General features: G+C 55.5%; 2 protein-coding genes across 2 annotated transcripts; both read left to right on the top strand.

The window, feature by feature from the left end:
- The first annotated feature begins 1719 nt into the window (after positions 1 to 1719).
- Positions 1720 to 4180, top strand: HOXA11 (homeobox A11). The gene is made up of 2 exons (XM_055314874.1): positions 1720 to 2473; positions 3948 to 4180. Exons 1-2 carry the CDS (start codon positions 1720 to 1722, stop codon positions 4178 to 4180), a joined length of 987 nt encoding a protein of 328 aa, XP_055170849.1.
- Positions 4181 to 12116: 7936 nt separating this feature from the next.
- Positions 12117 to 16561, top strand: HOXA10 (homeobox A10). The gene is made up of 2 exons (XM_055314762.1): positions 12117 to 13728; positions 14927 to 16561. The coding sequence occupies exons 1-2, from the start codon at positions 12762 to 12764 to the stop codon at positions 15199 to 15201; spliced, it is 1242 nt and encodes a 413-aa protein (XP_055170737.1). The 5' UTR covers positions 12117 to 12761; the 3' UTR covers positions 15202 to 16561.
- The last annotated feature ends 809 nt before the right edge of the window (positions 16562 to 17370 follow it).

Below are 17370 nucleotides of genomic sequence, written 5' to 3'. Positions count from 1 at the left end.
TTCATTTTTCGACTTTCCTTCAGCGACATCCAGCTTCTTCCAAGAAGATAGGTGCGGGAGGCCTCTGGGCCCCTCCTTACCCCCCCCCCAGTCCTGCATGGCTGCTCTGTGCCCTCTTCTTTCACTTCTCCCAAACGTTGATCATTCAATACTGCAGGATGGCAAGCGTTTTTCACCTACCTAATTTTTTTTTTCTTTCCTTTTCCCAAGAAAGCTAGACTCCTAGTAGCAGCTATGGCCCCTGTCTCTATCTTTGGCTCAAACCTAGCCTTTTCAAGGCGTTCTTGTCACCCACCGATCGGGGAGTTTGGGAAGCACGGCTCTTTTCTTTAGCCTGGTGTCCCTTCCGTGGGATGAGTAGTAGAAAAGGCGCTGAGCCTTCTGAGTTTCTCCCTGCACATCCTTGGCTCTCAACGCTTTGCAAGGAAGAAGAGGACCCGTGTTGCCCCTTAGCCACAGCTCTCCGGCCCTAGCCACCTCCTCCTCACTGCCTCCCCTCTCCTGCAGCTCTGCAGCTCGGCTGGCAGCCTGGTGGGCCCGGGAAAGGTGCAGCATACCCAGGAAAAGGCTCCTCGGATGTCAGCGCCTCTAAGCAGCCCAAGGCTCGCCTCAACTGCATGGTTTCCCGAGTCCTCAGCTCCAGAAGACCCGGCGGGCGGGCGGACTCGTGCACAGCGGCGCAGCCCCCACGCCTCTGGCTGCGCGGCGGAGTGACTCCGAACCCCGGCAGGCAGCGAGGAGGAAGGGGATTCTTCAAGGGCACGGGGGTGGAGTGAGGAGGCCGGCAGGGAGGATGAAGTGGAGGTGGATCCCGGGTAAGACGAAGCCCCTTCCGGGACCTGCAGATGCCTGACAAACCGCGGGGGAAGCCGCCGTGGTTGTTGGCGGTTTAGGGACGGAAGGCACTAAAGCGCTTCGGAAGTGACCATGAATGCGAGCGTGTAATCAAGTCACCGTGCAAATCAGGCAAGCCACGAGGCAGGCACATCCACGGCTGTGAACCCTGGCCCCGAAGGGGGTCCGGCCGGCCGGAGTCGGAGACAGAGGTGGTTCCCAGAGCAAGCTTGTTGGGGTGGGGGGGGGGGTAGAGAAGGAGGTGCGAACGCGAGCCTCCAGGAGAACAGATTCCAGGACCGCGCACCGGCCACGCAGCGACGAGCTCCCACCCGGCCACCCTCAGCCTGGGGCATCCCTCACCCGGGGAGTGATGGGTGGCAGGAGTTGAGCTCTCTCACCGCCCTCGGCGCACTTGAGGGCCAGGACCGTGCAGCTGAGCACAGGCGAGCGGCATGGGGCGCACCCCAGCCTCGCCGCGCGCCGGGAGGCCCCCCAGCCAACATGAGTTACACCGGCGATTACGTGCTTTCGGTGAGAACACCGAGTGACGATCTGTTGCTTCCCCTGAGGTGGCTACAAAGAAAGGAAGCCGGGGAGGGAGGAAGGGAGGGAGGGAGGGAAGGAGGGAGGGAGGGAGGGAGGGAAGGAGGGGGGGGAAGGAAAGGGGAAGGGAATAAAAAAAAAAAAAAGGCCGGGACCAGCTCGCAGCTTGTCAATTTCAACATCAGGTCACATGACCAGCACCTCCCTGCTAAGGATGGGGATAGATTTCCACGTCAGCTTACGTCTCCAAATTTCTACTTCACGGATCCGCTTCAAAGAGGCAGCTGCAGTGGAGAATCATGTTAAGCTCGGCTACTGCGGAGAGCCCAAGGTAGCCCAATGATGGATTTTGATGAGCGTGGTCCCTGCTCTTCTAACATGTATTTGCCAAGTTGTACTTACTACGTCTCGGGTCCAGATTTCTCCAGCCTCCCTTCTTTTCTGCCCCAGACCCCGTCTTCGCGCCCAATGACATACTCCTACTCTTCCAACCTGCCCCAGGTCCAACCCGTACGCGAAGTGACCTTCAGGGAGTACGCCATTGAGCCCGCCACTAAATGGCACCCCCGCGGCAATCTGGCTCACTGCTACTCCGCGGAGGAGCTCGTGCACAGAGACTGCCTGCAGGCGCCCAGCGCGGCCGGCGTGCCTGGCGACGTGCTGGCCAAGAGCTCGGCCAACGTCTACCACCACCCCACCCCCGCCGTCTCGTCCAATTTCTATAGCACCGTGGGCAGGAACGGCGTTCTGCCGCAGGCTTTCGACCAGTTTTTCGAGACGGCCTACGGCACCCCGGAAAACCTCGCCTCCTCCGACTACCCCGGGGACAAGAGCGCGGACAAGGGGCCCCCGGCGGCCGCAGCGACCTCCGCGGCGGCGGCGGCGGCGGCGGCGGCGGCGGCAGCGGCCACGGGCACGGGCACGCCGGCAACTTCAAGTTCGGACGGCGGCGGCGGCGGCGGCGGCGGCGGCGGCTGCCGGGAGGCGGCGGCGGCGGCGGCGGCGGAGGAGAAGGAGCGGCGACGGCGCCCCGAGAGCAGCAGCAGCCCTGAGTCGTCTTCCGGCCACACTGAGGACAAGGCCGGCGGCTCCAGTACGTATAAAGGCAGCGCGCCCTGCGCTTTATGAAAGGGGAGTTGGAAATGTAGCGCAGCACCGCTGTTAAATTTTTATATGCTGTTTTATAAGCATATAAGGTTTATGAAGGGCCTTTAGGTTTCCCCCAACAAAACTTTGTTATAAAAGGCGGGATCACGTGGCGAGTGCTGAAATTGGCCGTGAAATACCCACCGGCCAAGGCATGCCTGCAAAAAAAAAAAAAACCAAAAAAAAAAAAAAACCAAAAAAAAAAAAAAAAAAACCACACACACAACTCCCTTTTACCCTTTTTTCCCCCCCTTCTCAGTCCCAAGCCCAGCAGCTCGACCCCGCTCGGGGCCAGCTCGGGCTGGGGAGCCGGAGGTGGGCGCCTGTAAATTCCCCCTGCAAGGGCTCCGGGAGCCTTTGATAGCGAGGTAATCCGGAGATTTTTATAAAAGCCATGTGTTGCGCCGGGACTCCAGTCCCGGCCGGGATTCAAAGGCATCGCTGTTTAACGATGGCGCTAGGAGCGTGTTTAACAGATAAAATAGCCCGCTTAGCTAGAGCAATATATTAAAAGAAACAAATTAAGCCAAAGTTGGCCTTTTTATCCAAAGGAAGCCCTGTTCCTCGGGCGCGGGGGCAATTACGTGCCGCCTCTGTCCGACTACAAGTTACTCACAATTGTTATTCAATCTGTCAAAAGCGGGTGCTTTTTTTTTTTCTCTCTCTCTCTCTCTCCCTCCTGTGAGGTTTTATTGAAAAGGGGAGCAAGTCGAGCCTGCGGGCCGCTTTAGGAAGCCCCCCTTCCCTCCACGCCGTCTAAAACAACACGCCTGCCCGGCTGGGGACCAGGATGGCCCCGTGGCCCTGGTGGTGCTCAGGCAAGGTCGGTGGCTGGGGGCTTCCGCTGCCACCTCCTCACCTCGGGGAAGCCGCGAGGCTGGTCCAGGAGGCAGGAGCTGGTGGCCAGGACTCAGGCTGACAAAGGCCGGGCAGCTGCCTCAGATGCTCACGAGGGCTGAGTCACGGCAGCAGCTTGGGCAGGACTGGGGTTGGGGTCGACTTTACTGCCTCAGGAACCCCCGCCCAGGTGCTGGAAGGTGAAATGTCCGCACACCACTGTTTGTTTAGTCTGGAGGGGCCCGCAGGCAGCGGTCGACCCCCTCTCTGTGGCTTTGAAAGCCGCTTCTGCAGCACAAACTCGCCTGTTGCTGTAAGGAGCCCTCTTTTCTGCTCTGGGGGCAGCGTGAGCAGCTTCCCTGGGGGCCTATCTGGGGAGCTGGCTTTTATCTGGGGCTGAGTCTCCGCCTGCAGCTTGTCCCCAGCTGGCAGTAGGAGCCTGAAGGCAGGGGACTGAGGAGACCTTGAGGGGGCTTGGACAGGGCCTCGAGTCCCATGGGCCAGCCCTTTACCTCCACCCGGGCTCTGGGATGGATTGCAGCCCCCACACCTGGCTCACTCCCTGCTTCTTTCTCCCTCCACAGGTGGCCAACGCACCAGAAAAAAGCGTTGCCCCTACACCAAGTACCAGATCCGGGAGCTGGAGCGGGAGTTCTTCTTCAGTGTGTACATCAACAAAGAGAAGCGCCTGCAGCTGTCTCGCATGCTCAACCTCACCGACCGTCAAGTCAAAATCTGGTTTCAGAACAGGAGAATGAAGGAAAAAAAAATTAACAGAGACCGTTTACAGTACTACTCAGCCAACCCGCTCCTCTAAGGCTCCAGCCAGCTGGAATTGGGTGGGGGGCTTCATACACGTGAGATTATATGCAGATTTTGCCCTTGACAAGGTCAAGGCACGTGGTGACTTTTGAAGAAAAGAGGTGTGCAAAGGAGGGGAGGCTACACGGAGACAGCCTCTGAGAAGGCAGCCCGGGATTCTCTTGGGCATCTGTGGTTAAGATTCCTAACAAAAATTGGATTTGGAGAGTTGTGCATCAACTAGAATGAATGGTTTGGGACCCCTGGTGGTTCATTCTTGGAGACTGTGGAGCTTTGGGCTGGGTGTGGTCTCCATCAAGACTGGGCCCCCTGCCAAGCGCCCTGGAGATCGACCTGGGCCCAGGACCCTCCACGTGGAGCCTGCTCATCCCCAGGACCCCTGCGTCAAGAAGCTATTCAATCTTTAAACCCAGTTCAGCTTGGGGACAAGAGCAGGAGGAAAGAGGGAGGATTCCTAGATGTCTGGAGTGGGGCTGCTTTCCAAAGCCAATGTGAAAGACGGCTGGACTAAGAGTGGCTATGAGGTGGGAGAGGGCTGCTGATCCTTGAGGGGAAAAAAAATCTAGTCCAGGTGGCATTAGCGGCTCTCCACCCCTCTTAGCCACTCACCGCACTGTCTGAGGCCTGAGCTTCTAGCAGTTGCCTCCTGCAGCCCACCTAGTTTTTCCTACCGATGTGGGTCTTCTTCCTGGACTTCCACTCAGGCCTAAAGCCTGGTCACAGAGCAGACCTTCCCCGAGGTGGAAGATATCCCGAGCTCGCCCCCAAGATCTCTGCAGGAAATGCCTGTGGAGTACGGCAGCCTGGCAAAGTCTCCACCACACTTAACCGAAGCTTGGATTTGCTCAGCGGAGCAGTGGGCCTGGCCAGCGGTCACTAGCTATGAGGGGCTTGAGTCCCCAAAACACCACTCTGGCGCCGCACTCTGCCCTTCGTGCCCCAGAACTGAGCTTGGAAGCTTCCGGCAACCTTCCAAGAGCTCAAGAGCATTTGGAATTATTTTAAAAAATAAATATTATATTATATTATATATATTTCCCTGCAGGAACCAAAGCGAATTTTAAAAGATTCAACGTAGAGGGGGGAAAAGATGATGAAGAGAATATTTAAAGGCTCTATCTGTTTACAGTGTTCCACGGTTAAACTCACTCACTGCTAAAATATTTGAATGTACGCTTCATACAGGGATGGTGTTCAAAAGACTTGTAAATAAAAGAACCATAACCTATTTTGTTTGAATACTTTTTAAAATTTTGTCATTAGTTGGTTTCCTTGGGGTGTTGGAAGGGTGGGAAGGGTGTTAGGAATGATCTTTTTAATTTCTTGCAATGTTTGGAAAGCTTTAGGGGGATGCTCTGAAGTAGTTTGGCCCTCCAGGGTCTGGGGACCTCAGCTGAGAAAGCCAGGCACCTTCCCATCGCATCTCCTCTGCCTCCCTGTTTTAAGAAGTGTCTGGTGGCTCTGTTTGTAGCGGGAGTGTTGGCCTGTCCTCCGTTCTCACCCACCACATATGTCGCAGCATGTATACAGGCGACAGGCACAAGGAAAATAAAGACTGGAAACTTGAGTATTGGGTTCTGGTGTGACATTCCTCTTCCTGTTTGCCTTTTACTGCCAAATGTCTGCCCCCCCACCCCCCCAAGGGGCAAGTTACCAGGCCCCTGAGGGGGTGGGGAGGTAACTTGGGATTTAACTCCACTAGAAGCTGAGCTTGGGAAGCCACGGTGACTAGCCAGGTCCTTTGGAGGGGAAGTGGGGGTCCCATGAATGGGGTATCTCAGGACCTGGAACTGGGGGTTTCATCCTTTCAGACTGGAGAGAGGCCTGGGAGAAAGCCCTAGGGCTTGAGGTAGTCATTGAGTTTGATCCCAGGCTGGGCTTGCTCTCCTCAGGATTAGGAGGCCTGAAGAGGAACCACTCTAGGGTGCCCTAGGAATCCCTTTAGAAAGACAGAGGCCCGTCTGGGTACAAAGAACAGACTCCCAGGAGCCTCTAGGGACACTTTGTCCCAAGCTCCCAGCTGAGTCTGTCTTTTCCCTTTGGGGAAAGAAAGATGCTGGTTTACTCTTTGTTTCCTGCCTTTGAACTTCTGCCTTAAATTTGGACATCACCCATAACCTTGAGGGGCAGGGCAGAGAGGCCAGAGCCTTTTGTTGCCCACCCCCCACCTCTACCCCCACCCTCTCCCTAGCCACCCAGGCAGGGCCAGAGCTGCAGAGAAGATTGAATTTGGAGAGAGGCCCCAGACCCCAGACCCTGCTTTGTTTATTTGTTTGTGTGTTTGTCTAACTGGCGAGACTGGGGAAATCCAGCTCAAAGGGGGAATGGGACAGACCCCCTAGATGAATGTCTAGGTTGATGAACAGACACACAGAGGTGAACAAGGACTCTCCTGGGGAGCAGGGAGTGGTGGGCAGGGAAGCCCAGGGTTTAAGGAAAGACTTCCTTTGGGACGGTTAAAGATTAACCAAAGTCTTGCAAGTTGCTAGAGAGAGTCAAGCCAGGAGGACTGTTCGCTGGCGCGGGCGGCGAGCGGGCGCGGGTTTGATTTCTGAGCCCTATAAAAGCCCATCCTCCGATGGCTGTGACAATGTGGTCGTAAACCCGTCCGGGGCTGGCCAATTTGCATATTTGGAATGCGCCGCTATAAACCCGGCTGGGGTTTTGCAGCAATTTCTTAGATGTAAAAATGAGATCTCTTTAGCAGCGGGCTGGGCACATTCTTTCCCTCTGTCTATGCCTAGAGCCTGCTTCCCTCTCCCGGCTTCGGGCTGAAGTTCGGGCCGGGCCTAGTCGCTCAGCCGCCACGAGATGGCGCACGTTCGATCAATGTCAAAGCCGCCGGGGAGCCGGGAACCCCAGCGCGATTCTTGGCCTTTGTTCGCTTCTGATCCTAAGAGCAGCATGTTACATTATTTCACTTGTCCCGCTCCCCTTAGTATCAAAATAAGGGGGGGGCCTCACCTTCAAGAAGTAATTGGTGTTGTAATTTTAAGCAACGCGCCTTCTCTAGGCCTCGCAGGCGTCGCGCCCCGGAGAAGCCTGCTGTCCCTTGGCAGTGATTTCGGAAATGTGTCAAGGTAAGAGGCCACAGGTTTAGCAATTCCAATCCGACTGAGGCGGGAGTGGGGAGGTGGCCGATGTCAGAGCAGGACTGGGAAAAGTGGCTGTGTCCGTCCCCTCTGGGTGACGCTATAGGCGCTCAAGCCACCCCCCTTCCTTCCATCGCTCCCTAAGGTTGGAAAGCAGGGGGAGGCCTAAGTGGAAAAGTTGATGATGTTAGCTCCTTGCGCCAGCAATTCACCCAAGGTGATCTTTCAATTTTGTAGAAATTTTCAGAATGGGATGAGCCAGGGATGGGGGGGGGGGCATCCAAGCGAAAGGGTTCTGGCTGTACTGGGATGGGGCTTGTGTTGGCAACAAAAAGAGAGGGGGGGTGAGAGAGAGAGAGAGAGAGAGAGAAAAAGAGTGAAAGAGATGGCGGGACTGGGGAAAACAAAGTTTCTACTCTAAACAATGAGGTGGTCAGCAACCGTGGCCGCTGGGGCCTGCTTATTCCCTGGGGCAGATATCCGGGAGGTCTCTGGTTTCCTACTAGGTGGGGTCTCTAGGTCTGCCCAGCGGCCTGGGGAAAACCTTTGTTCTGAAAGAGGCCAATTCAAAAAAGTCGCAAATGATTTTTGAGGCTTCCAGAGAAGTCTGTATTTGCTTATTTGGAATGTACTGCTAGAAACCTGGCTGGGGTTTTGCAGTGATTTCTTAGATGTAAATATGAGGTCTTTTGAATATTTTGCAAATATGCAAAAACTATATTGGTGTCAACCTATACATTTTCAAAAGCTGGCATTGAGGATAAACTCTGACCACAATCTCACCGACAGGATTGTCACAAAACAAGTTTTAAGTATTCATTTCACTTTACGTTTCAGAGGCTAGATTAAATTTTCCTCTTTTCTTATATTTAAGTTTTTATTCTGATATGTTTTTATTAGTTTCTTGAAATCGTTAATTTCACAAATATATAGTGCATGGGTGAGTGGGGGGCATCTCAGAGAAAACAGGCGCTGCATGTGTGCATAAATCTTGCCTATCAAAAGTCACTAGTCTTTGTTGAGCATGGGCTCCCAGATTCTGCCAAAATAAGGCAACCACAGGAACCACACCAAGTGGGCACCCACACTGTGCTCTCTGCAGCCCAAGCTGTCCCTAAAATCCCAGAACCACTTCTGCTTTCAAGGCCAGAGGCATTTTATTATGGACAAAATTAAGGATATTGTAATTTAGGGAGTGTGTGAAAAGGCCCCAACACTCCCCCATCAGGAGAGAAGGGCCAGTTTAGTGGTTGGATTTAGAGAAAAATTTAAAGTGGGTTGTTTAGGGATAGATTGCACCTGATTAATTCAAAACAGGCACATCACATTTCCCTGGAAATGATGACATTTTAAAAGATGAACAAGAAAAGAATACCATGGATTACAAAAAAGAAAAATGTCTAACCATACAGTAAATGAGAGAATCAGAGAAGTCCAGAATTTTTGTTAAAGTGGATGTGTGAAAGTAGCTTTTATTTTTCCTCTCTGGGGCTGCAGCCCAACTCCACAACCGGCCAGATAATTCTGAGCCTGGAAAGCACTGAGAAAGACTTTTAGATACAAATTGCTTTTTTGGCTATCTCAATCTCAGTACCTAGTATTTTGAAAAAAAGAGGTGGGGGTTTGGGGTAGTAACAGTTTGTTATTTCTCGTCCTTTGCGAGGGCCTACTCAGAAGGAGGCATCCACTCTCCGGTGAAATGCATCGTGATCCTAGCCAAAGAGCTTACTCCGCTGGCCTGGCCTTTCCTTCGGCTCCAGAGCCACGGGGAGGAGGAGTGTTATTACCCAGGTAGAAATGGACGGTGTTTACTCCTAAATAAAACATGGGCCTTGGGGGCTGCCACAGAACCGCTACACAGGCCTGGTTGAAGGAAGCAGACACCGAGACTTTTAGGTCAAAGGCACCCTGAGAGTGAGAGAGAAAATCAGCAGCTGGGAGGGAGACCGAAAGGAAGAGAGGGAAAGAGGGCAAATGGGCTAAAGGAAAGTATCCTGGGGCCGACCCCGTGCTGCAACTGGATCGCTGTTCTTAATCTCTCGGGATGGGGAACCCTCGGCAAAGCGCTGGCGATCGATAAACGGAATATTCTATTGAGGAAGTTAACACCTCGGCGTTACAGTCTGGGGAGTGCGGAGCGTTGGGGGCGGTCGCGGATGCTGGGAGCTCCGAGACCAGTTGAAAGGGCAGCAGCATCTAACTTGAGCTTGCGCTGCGTAGATATCTTCTCCACCGAACCGGCGGCAGCAGGCCAGTCCGCGTCCCGGGCGCGTAGGCAGGCTGTCCGGTGCTTGCTGCTCGGCAAGCCCCGCTGGGGGTGGGGCGGCGGTCCACGGCCAGAGAGGAACTCTCAGGCGGGCTTACACACTCATCATCGTCATTAAAAAAAAAAAATAAGCAAGAAACAGCATAAACTCAACATCCCATTTGGTTTATTACAAGGGGAGAAAAGAGGCTGGAAAAAAACATTCCACTTTCCCATAGGTCAGTGAAGACCCAAGTGCCAATGCCATGGTCTGCGAGGCTGCAGCGGGCCTTCCACCTCCCCTAAGTCCTTTAAGTTCTTAAAACAGATGCAGTACCAAACTGCCTTACAATGTAACCTTGGTTGGCACCTGTCTGCTCCTGGATCCCATCCAGCCTAGGAGCCCATTTGGTCACTCTACAGGGCCCTGACCAGACAGAGCCTGAGCTGCTTACAGCCGGGCACCCGGCTTGTCTTACCAGTCAAACTGGCAGGGCTGCTGAATTCCGGAGAGTCCTGGAACATTCTGGAGGGCCCAAGGAGAAGGCTGTGAAGGGTCTGGGGACTCTTTGAAAATGATGGGTCAAATTGTGGGGATACCAGATGTCTATTTTTCACAGGATAAGAATCAGAGTTTGGCCTTAGCTTTTCCAAAGGATCCTTAACTTTCAAAAAGAAAGATGGGTTTCGATCATTGACTTTCACTTTATTTTCTTAGCTTCTACCTTCCCAAGCATTCTCTCCTATGGCCACTGGCCCTTCCCTTCCCAACCTACAGCCTTGGGAAGTTGCTTTCTGCCTTTAGTGTGGAGAGGAACCAGACCCTGGCCCAAACAGCCAGCCAGGACTCATTCTTCTCAAGGAACCCCTCTCTCCTTCTTGGGACCTACTTCATCACTCTCTGCAGAGCTTTCTTGATTGGCATGGACAGTGCTATGGGTGTAAACCCCCTTCTCAGGCAGTCCTCAGCTTTGTGGCATTTCCCAGTAGCACTGCTAAGTGCAACAGTCCCAATACGTTCCATCTTCCTGGAGAGCTGGATATGGACCAAGCCCATCCGGAGAGGGATCCTAGGTAGGTGTCCCTGTTCTGAAGCTTTTCCCTATTCAACTTTCTTGGCCTCTGGGCTTCACCAGGTTAGAATTTGCCTTGGTCTTGTTCGTGGGAAGGAGGTGGGGAGTGAAGGACAGTTCCTGATCTCTCCACACAGACTTGATTCGGCTCCGGCTGCTAGTGCAGCCTCAAGATCTTGTTGGATTGGAGAGAACTGGTTCTCAGACTCTCTCCCCTCTCTCCCCTTTCTTTTCTCTCCCTCTCTCCTTCTGTCTCTCTCTCTCTATCTTTCTCTATCCCCCTCCTCTCTACCCCAGAGGCCGGTCCTCGGAGCCAGTCACCGTGAGGCACAGGCCGGTTGGGTGGAAGTGGCTGGAGCGCAGTGCAAGCAGTGGTGCCGCCGCCGGGGCTGCGCGCCGAGCAGCCACAGCAGGCAGAGACCGCAACTGCTAGCATCTCAGAAGCCACCGTCAGGGTTCTTCCGCCAGCTCTCCCCGTGTACTCTCTGAGTCTTCTCAGGCTCGGCTTCCTTCTCGGACTAGGTTCACAATGGCAGGAACAAGGCCAAGTGCCTGGCAAAGCACCCAGGATGCAAAGGTCTTTCCCCGTTGTAGGCAGAGGCCTGAGCAGACTGCTTCCTTCGATCCCTGCGTTCAGCGGCCCGTCAAGGCCTCTGCAGGGGCTGGAGCTGGTGCGGAGGGCAGGCCTGGGGCATCCCGGAGAGATGTGGGCACAGGCCTGGGGTAAGTCAGCGACCTCCTGGGCTCCACTGGATCCGGGCCGGAAAAGGTCGCATTTCCTGAGATACGTCTGAGGCCCACACGGGGGCTAGCGCCGTGGGCCAGCGGTTTCCAGTTGACTAAGAGCACATCCCTATGGCCAGGGAAGAAAGAGGCCCTGGTGTCTGCTGAGCAAAGGGCCTGGCCTCCGAACGCTGCTATAACTGAGCCACGAGCCCAGCCCGGCCTTGCCGGGAACGGATTTCCTCACCGCGGGCCTCGTTAAAATGCGCACACCGCGGGAGAGAGGGCTGCCCCAGCCGCGGGTTTGGAGGGGAGGGGGGAGAGGGGAGGGGACGGAGAGGCAGGAGTGTGGTGACACTGGTTCTTGTCATAACCTCCGAGAGCGTGCGAATGCCAAGGCTAAAGGGAGAGCTTGAGGCAGAGATGTCCATCTGCCGCCCCCTCCTCCGAGTGTCCCCCTCCAGGTCTTCGCCTCCAGCCCAGCTGAAGACCCTGAAGAGCAATGTTTCTTTCACTTCTCTGAAACGGGGTATAAGCTTGAAAGCTACCCGGATGATGGGGCTGTGGGGTGCCTGGATCTGGCTCTGACCTCCGAATAGGGGTAGGGGAGTCTTTCAGCCAAGGTTACCAGTTGCTTTCACCACCTCCACCCCCACCCCCACCCCACCCCCAGCTCGGTTCAGCTCACCAGGGTCCACCGACAGGAGCTGCGGAGAAAGCAAGCCAGGTGAGCACACCAGAAGCAAAGATCCTAACGGGATCAACGACTGGCAGAGGAGAGTGTAGAGGGGCTGAGAAGCCAGGGCGTTACATTTTGGGGGGGGGGAATTCTGTGCGGGGTGCAAGGAAAAAGTGGCAATAGCCAGCTTCCAGTGCGCGCTGGACCTCGGACACTCTAAGGATCTTGGTGGCCTTAGGGCCAGGTCCTCCACTTTTGGGAGACAGCTCCAGGTCCCGAGCTGAATGGGAAGAGCCTGAGGCCCCGACAGGCCCCCTTAATGGTTAGAGTGCCTGGAGGGCTAGTGGCTGATTCCGACACAAGAATGGGGAGCACCCAAGGCGGGCCAGGGTGCGCACCATAAACACCCCACTTGTTAACTGCGCGGGGGCCCAAGGGCCCTTCAAAGAGACCCCGCAGGAGAGCTCGCGTCCGAGCGTGGGCGGGGCTAGCCCAGGGGCCAGGCCCCCCACTAGCACGTTGGGGCAGCCCCCACAGCTCCTGGCCTTTGGGCTGAGGTATTGGGTGTGCGTCTCCCGGCCCATCAATACAGATTACATATTTATATCAATCGTGGGCTCAGAGGGCGCCCTCGGAGAGCGGCCCCGCGCCTACGAAACCAAACTGGGAGTGGTCGCGCGGAAACTCTGGCTCAGGATTGGCTGCGGGCACCCGCCGCGGTGCGGGGGGATTGCTAATCGTATTCAGCATGTTTTGCACAAGAAATGTCAGCCAGAAAGGGCTATCTGCTCCCTTCGCCAAATTATCCCACAACAATGTCATGCTCGGAGAGCCCCGCCGCGAACTCTTTTTTGGTCGACTCGCTCATCAGCTCGGGCAGAGGCGAGGCCGGCGGCGGTGGCAGCGGCGCGGGGGGCGGCGGCGGCGGCGGCTACTACGCCCACGGCGGGGTCTACCTGCCGCCGGCCGCCGACCTGTCCTACGGGCTGCAGAGCTGTGGGCTCTTCCCGGCTCTGGGAGGCAAGCGCAATGAGGCGGCGTCGCCGGGCGGCGGCGGCGGCGGCGGCAGCGGGGGCCTGGGTCCCGGGGCGCACGGCTACGCGCCCGCGCCTATAGACCTGTGGCTGGACGCGCCCCGGTCGTGCCGGATGGAGCCGCCCGAGGGGCCGCCGCCGCCGCCGCCCCAGCAGCAGCCACCGCCCCCGCCGCAACCACCCCAACCCCCGCCGCAGGCCACCTCGTGCTCTTTCGCGCAGAACATCAAAGAGGAGAGCTCCTACTGTCTCTACGACTCTGCGGACAAATGCCCCAAAGGCTCCACCGCCACGGCCGAGCTGGCCCCCTTCCCACGGGGCCCGCCGCCCGACGGCTGCGCCCTGAGCACCTCCAGCGGGGTGCCAGTGCCCGGCTACTTCCGCCTCTCCCAGGCCTATGGCACGGCCAAGGGTTACGGCAGCGGTGGCGGCGCGCAACAGCTCGGGGCCGGCCCGTTCCCCGCTCAGCCCCCCGGGCGCGGCTTCGACCCGCCACCCGCACTCGCCTCCGGCTCAGCGGATGCAGCCCGGAAAGAGCGAGCCCTCGATTCACCGCCGCCCCCCACGCTGACTTGCGGTGGCGGCGGCGGGGGCTCCCAGGGCGACGAGGAGGCGCACGCGTCGTCCTCGGCCGCAGAGGAGCTCTCCCCAGCCCCTTCCGAGAGCAGCAAAGCCTCGCCCGAGAAGGACTCCCTGGGTAAGCAGGGCGCGCTGAAGGGCCGCAGGCAGGCGGGCAGACAGGCAGACCCAGAGAAGGGAAGGAGCGGAGAGCCAGGAGTCCGCGCAGCAGCCGGCGGGCCTTGGCCCAAGCTGCAGGCAGGCTGACCTTGTGAACTTGCTTTTTAATATTTGGGCGTGGGGACGCAGTAAAAATTCATGTCCTGCTTAGCGCCGCACACCGAGACGTCCTCCGCGCTGGCCTCAGCTCACCCCAGTTGGGGTCGAGGGCACGGACGAGCAGCCCCCCTCTTGTGCATGCCCTTCTCCGTGGCCCCGAGCACCCCAAACCGTGGTCTGGGCCCAGCCTCGAGGCGCGGCCCACGCGGGGGGGAGGGGGAGGGAGGAAAGTGGCTCGCCCGCAGATAGCGCGGATGTTTGTAAGGCATCCAAAATAAGCAGCCGCCAGCACCAATAAATAAGCCCATTAACCGGCGAAGTTCGAGTTTACGATCCCCCATGCTTTTTTCAAAGTTGCTGGAGGGGCGGGAATCCTCCTTGCGGGGAGAAGAAAAGGCAAATCCGGCCCGGACGCCGGGCCCCTGAGCTGAGAGGCAGAGAGGGGCCATTTCGCTTCCCCTGGAACTCGGAGTCGCCCAGACTGCATGTCTCTGGCTCCTGGAAAGACGTGAGGGACGGCCCTTGACCCCGAATCCGTTTTTCGTGCCTTCCCGGTGTCCCAACTACGTCCTAGCTCCTCTCCTCATTGGGCCTTAGGCAATCAGGGTACAGGAATGGGACCCAAGCCCCGCTCCTCACCTCCCTTCCAAGTAAGCACCCATGCCCCCAGACTGGGGGCTGCAGGAAATGCTTGCCTGCCTTGGGGCGAGAAGCAAAGAAAGGTGTTAAGTTCAAGATATACAGCCTGCCCTCCCAGGCCGTTCTTTCCGTAGGCTAGCTCCAGACAGCTTTGTGCTAAAGCAGGTGTTTGGAAAAAAGTGGAGGAAAATGTAAATTGGGCGAGTTGGTGTAGATTGGAGGCCCTCTCCATCTTTGCACAAGCCCTTTGGAGGAATTGCTCTTTCTGAGCTAGCTAAAGGAGGGTGGTGGTTGTGCAAAACTCTCTCTGTGTGACTTAGGGCATCCCTCTTATGGCAGAGAAGTCCCAGGTTCACCCCTACGCACAGCCTAGGGTGGCCCCTATTTAACCTTCCCTTCCTTATTCTCTTAAATGCTAGGCAATTCCAAAGGCGAAAATGCAGCCAACTGGCTCACTGCAAAGAGCGGCAGGAAGAAGCGCTGCCCCTACACCAAGCACCAGACCCTGGAGCTGGAGAAGGAGTTTCTGTTCAACATGTACCTTACTCGAGAGCGGCGCCTAGAGATCAGCCGCAGCGTCCACCTCACGGACAGACAAGTTAAAATCTGGTTTCAGAACCGCAGGATGAAACTGAAGAAAATGAACCGAGAGAATCGGATCCGGGAGCTCACAGCCAATTTTAATTTTTCCTGATGAAGCTCCAGGCAATGCCATTTTTTTGGTTTTTTTTTTTTGTTTTCGCTGCCAGAGAGCCGGTCTCCTCCCTCTGTCTTCGGCCTCTGCCAGGAACTCGCACCTGTGCTGGAGCCCCATCCCTCCCTCCCACACTCGCCATCTCGCTGGCCGTTACATCTGTGCAGGGCTGGTTTGTTCTGACTTTTTGTTCTTTGTCTGTTTGCTTGGTGCTGGTTTACTTGTGTTCTGGGGGAAAAAGCCATATCGTGCTAAATTTCTATAGAGATAAATATTATCCTAAAGTGTTGAGTGGTGACTGGGCCGCTTTGCTATCTTGGGGTTCCTCTGCTGGAAATGGCTCCTGTCCTCCCGGTGGAGCTGGTTTCCTGCGGGGGCGGGCAAACCTAGCCCGGAAGGCCGAGGTCCCATTGTAGGCGCTGAGGTGTCTGGCCTGAGGTCAATGGTGCAAGGAGCCGCCACCGGACTCGCCTGCCTGGAGTGCTGGGCTGTGTTTAATCAGGGGACACAGGCCCCTGGCTTTCTTCTTTCTTTCTTTCTTTCTTTCTTTCTTTCTTTCTTTCTTTCTTTCTTTCTTTCTTCCTTGGCAAAGAGAAGGGCTTACAGGCATGGATATGCAGGCTGGCAAAAGGGCTTGGCTTTGGCTGATTAGAAAATTGAGAGTCAGAAAGATTAATCTTTCCTTCCTCTGTAAGATATCCCAGCTTTAAAAGAAAAAAAGAAAAAAGAACGATCAGGAGAAGGAAACTTCTCTTCCAGTTTGTGTAAGGTCTTGCATTGTGGGACTAAATTATTTCACTTACCTCTGAATTTCCATACCCTTCTTGCTTTAGATAAATAATCTAATGTAGATTTGTTTATGCGTGCGGATTTAGTGGGGGCTTTTTGTTATTAAATAATTGTTACCACTGGTAACGCGACAAGCACACCACAATTCTCCCTATCTTGTGGAGAGTTTTCTTTCTCATTTTCTTTTTTTCTTCTTCCTCTTTTATTTTTTCCTTTCCGAAATTCACAGAATCCGAGGAGGGCTGGGGCAAGCGGAATAGACTAGAGAAGGGAGACATTGTTTGGGTTTCCTTTATACTGTGAAGTTACATGCATAAAAGGGTCAAACCTGTAGGTGCAGAAAAAGAAAAATTATAAATACAAATCTGTATAAATGTCTATTATTATGAAAAATTGCCAATCTTGTTTTATGCAAATGCATTCTATCGTTATTATAAATGTTAGTTCTAGCTCTATTTACTTCTAATCTTAAATCAGAATAAATTAATATTGTAATGCTGCTGTGCGTGGAAAAAAAGACGATGTTTATGTTCTTATAGAAGAATAAAAGCTGTGGAATGAAGCTTTTTAATTTTACCTCTTTTTTTGACTTCTTATCTTCACCTTCCACTTTATCCCGTCCACCACTTTTACAACAGGAGGACTAGCCCGCGCCCCCTGCAATTACTTTAGGCATCTATTTAAATATTACCTAGACGGTCGTAATTTGTCTGGGCCCTATAGCCCTGGTGCCGTAAGGTTTGTCGGCTTTTGTTCAGTTTTATGACTTGCTAGTATATCTGGATTGTGGCTGTCTTGGACCAGTGGTTTCAGTTGAGAGGGGAGCTGCATAGACAGAGGAAGCCAAACAGGATTTCTTTCGGGAGCCCCAGGGAGGCTCGCAGACGCCGGTTGTTTTGTGGGTCCCCTGGTCTTAGATGACCCCCAGCCTAGAAATCAGGGGAGCAGGCTGGGCCCAGGGCGCGTCACTAGCGTCCGCGGCAGCAGTTAGGTGGACTGCTGCCGGCTGCAAGCCCCCCTCCCCCAGCACGGCCTCCCCCACCTGGTCGCCCTCCGCGGGGCCACGCGTTTCCTGCTCGCGGGAGGTGGGGGGGGCGCGACGGCAGGGGGAGGGGGCGCGGGAGCGCGCGCCCCGGCTGGCTGGCTGGCTGGGAGGGAGAGAGGGGGAGAGCGAGCGGCGCGGGGAGCGAGCGCCGGAGGCCGCGACCAGACCGGGAGCCGGGCTCGGTGCCGTCCCAGGCGCTTTCGAGTCGCCCGGGGCTGCGGCCGCCTGGCGCCGGCTCGCCGAGGAGCAAGATTTGGGGAACCAGCACGCACACTGCTCGCTCTCCTTTCTTCTCGCTTTCCCCCTCTCCTTCCATTTTCCTCTCTCTCCTTTAC

The sequence above is a fragment of the Nyctereutes procyonoides genome, unplaced genomic scaffold (assembly GCF_905146905.1).
Source record: "Nyctereutes procyonoides isolate TBG_1078 unplaced genomic scaffold, NYPRO_anot_genome, whole genome shotgun sequence".
NCBI lineage: Eukaryota > Metazoa > Chordata > Mammalia > Carnivora > Canidae > Nyctereutes > Nyctereutes procyonoides.
This window is presented reverse-complemented; position numbering and strand designations above follow the sequence as displayed.

Coding starts and splice junctions, on each gene's coding strand:
- HOXA11 (XM_055314874.1), top strand. CDS start 1,720: ATGATGGATTTTGATGAGCGTGGTCCCTGCTCTTCTAACATGTATTTG. Junction 2,474..3,947: donor GGACAAGGCCGGCGGCTCCA/GTACGTATAAAG, acceptor CTCCCTCCACAG/GTGGCCAACGCACCAGAAAA.
- HOXA10 (XM_055314762.1), top strand. CDS start 12,762: ATGTCAGCCAGAAAGGGCTATCTGCTCCCTTCGCCAAATTATCCCACA. Junction 13,729..14,926: donor GCCCGAGAAGGACTCCCTGG/GTAAGCAGGGCG, acceptor CTTAAATGCTAG/GCAATTCCAAAGGCGAAAAT.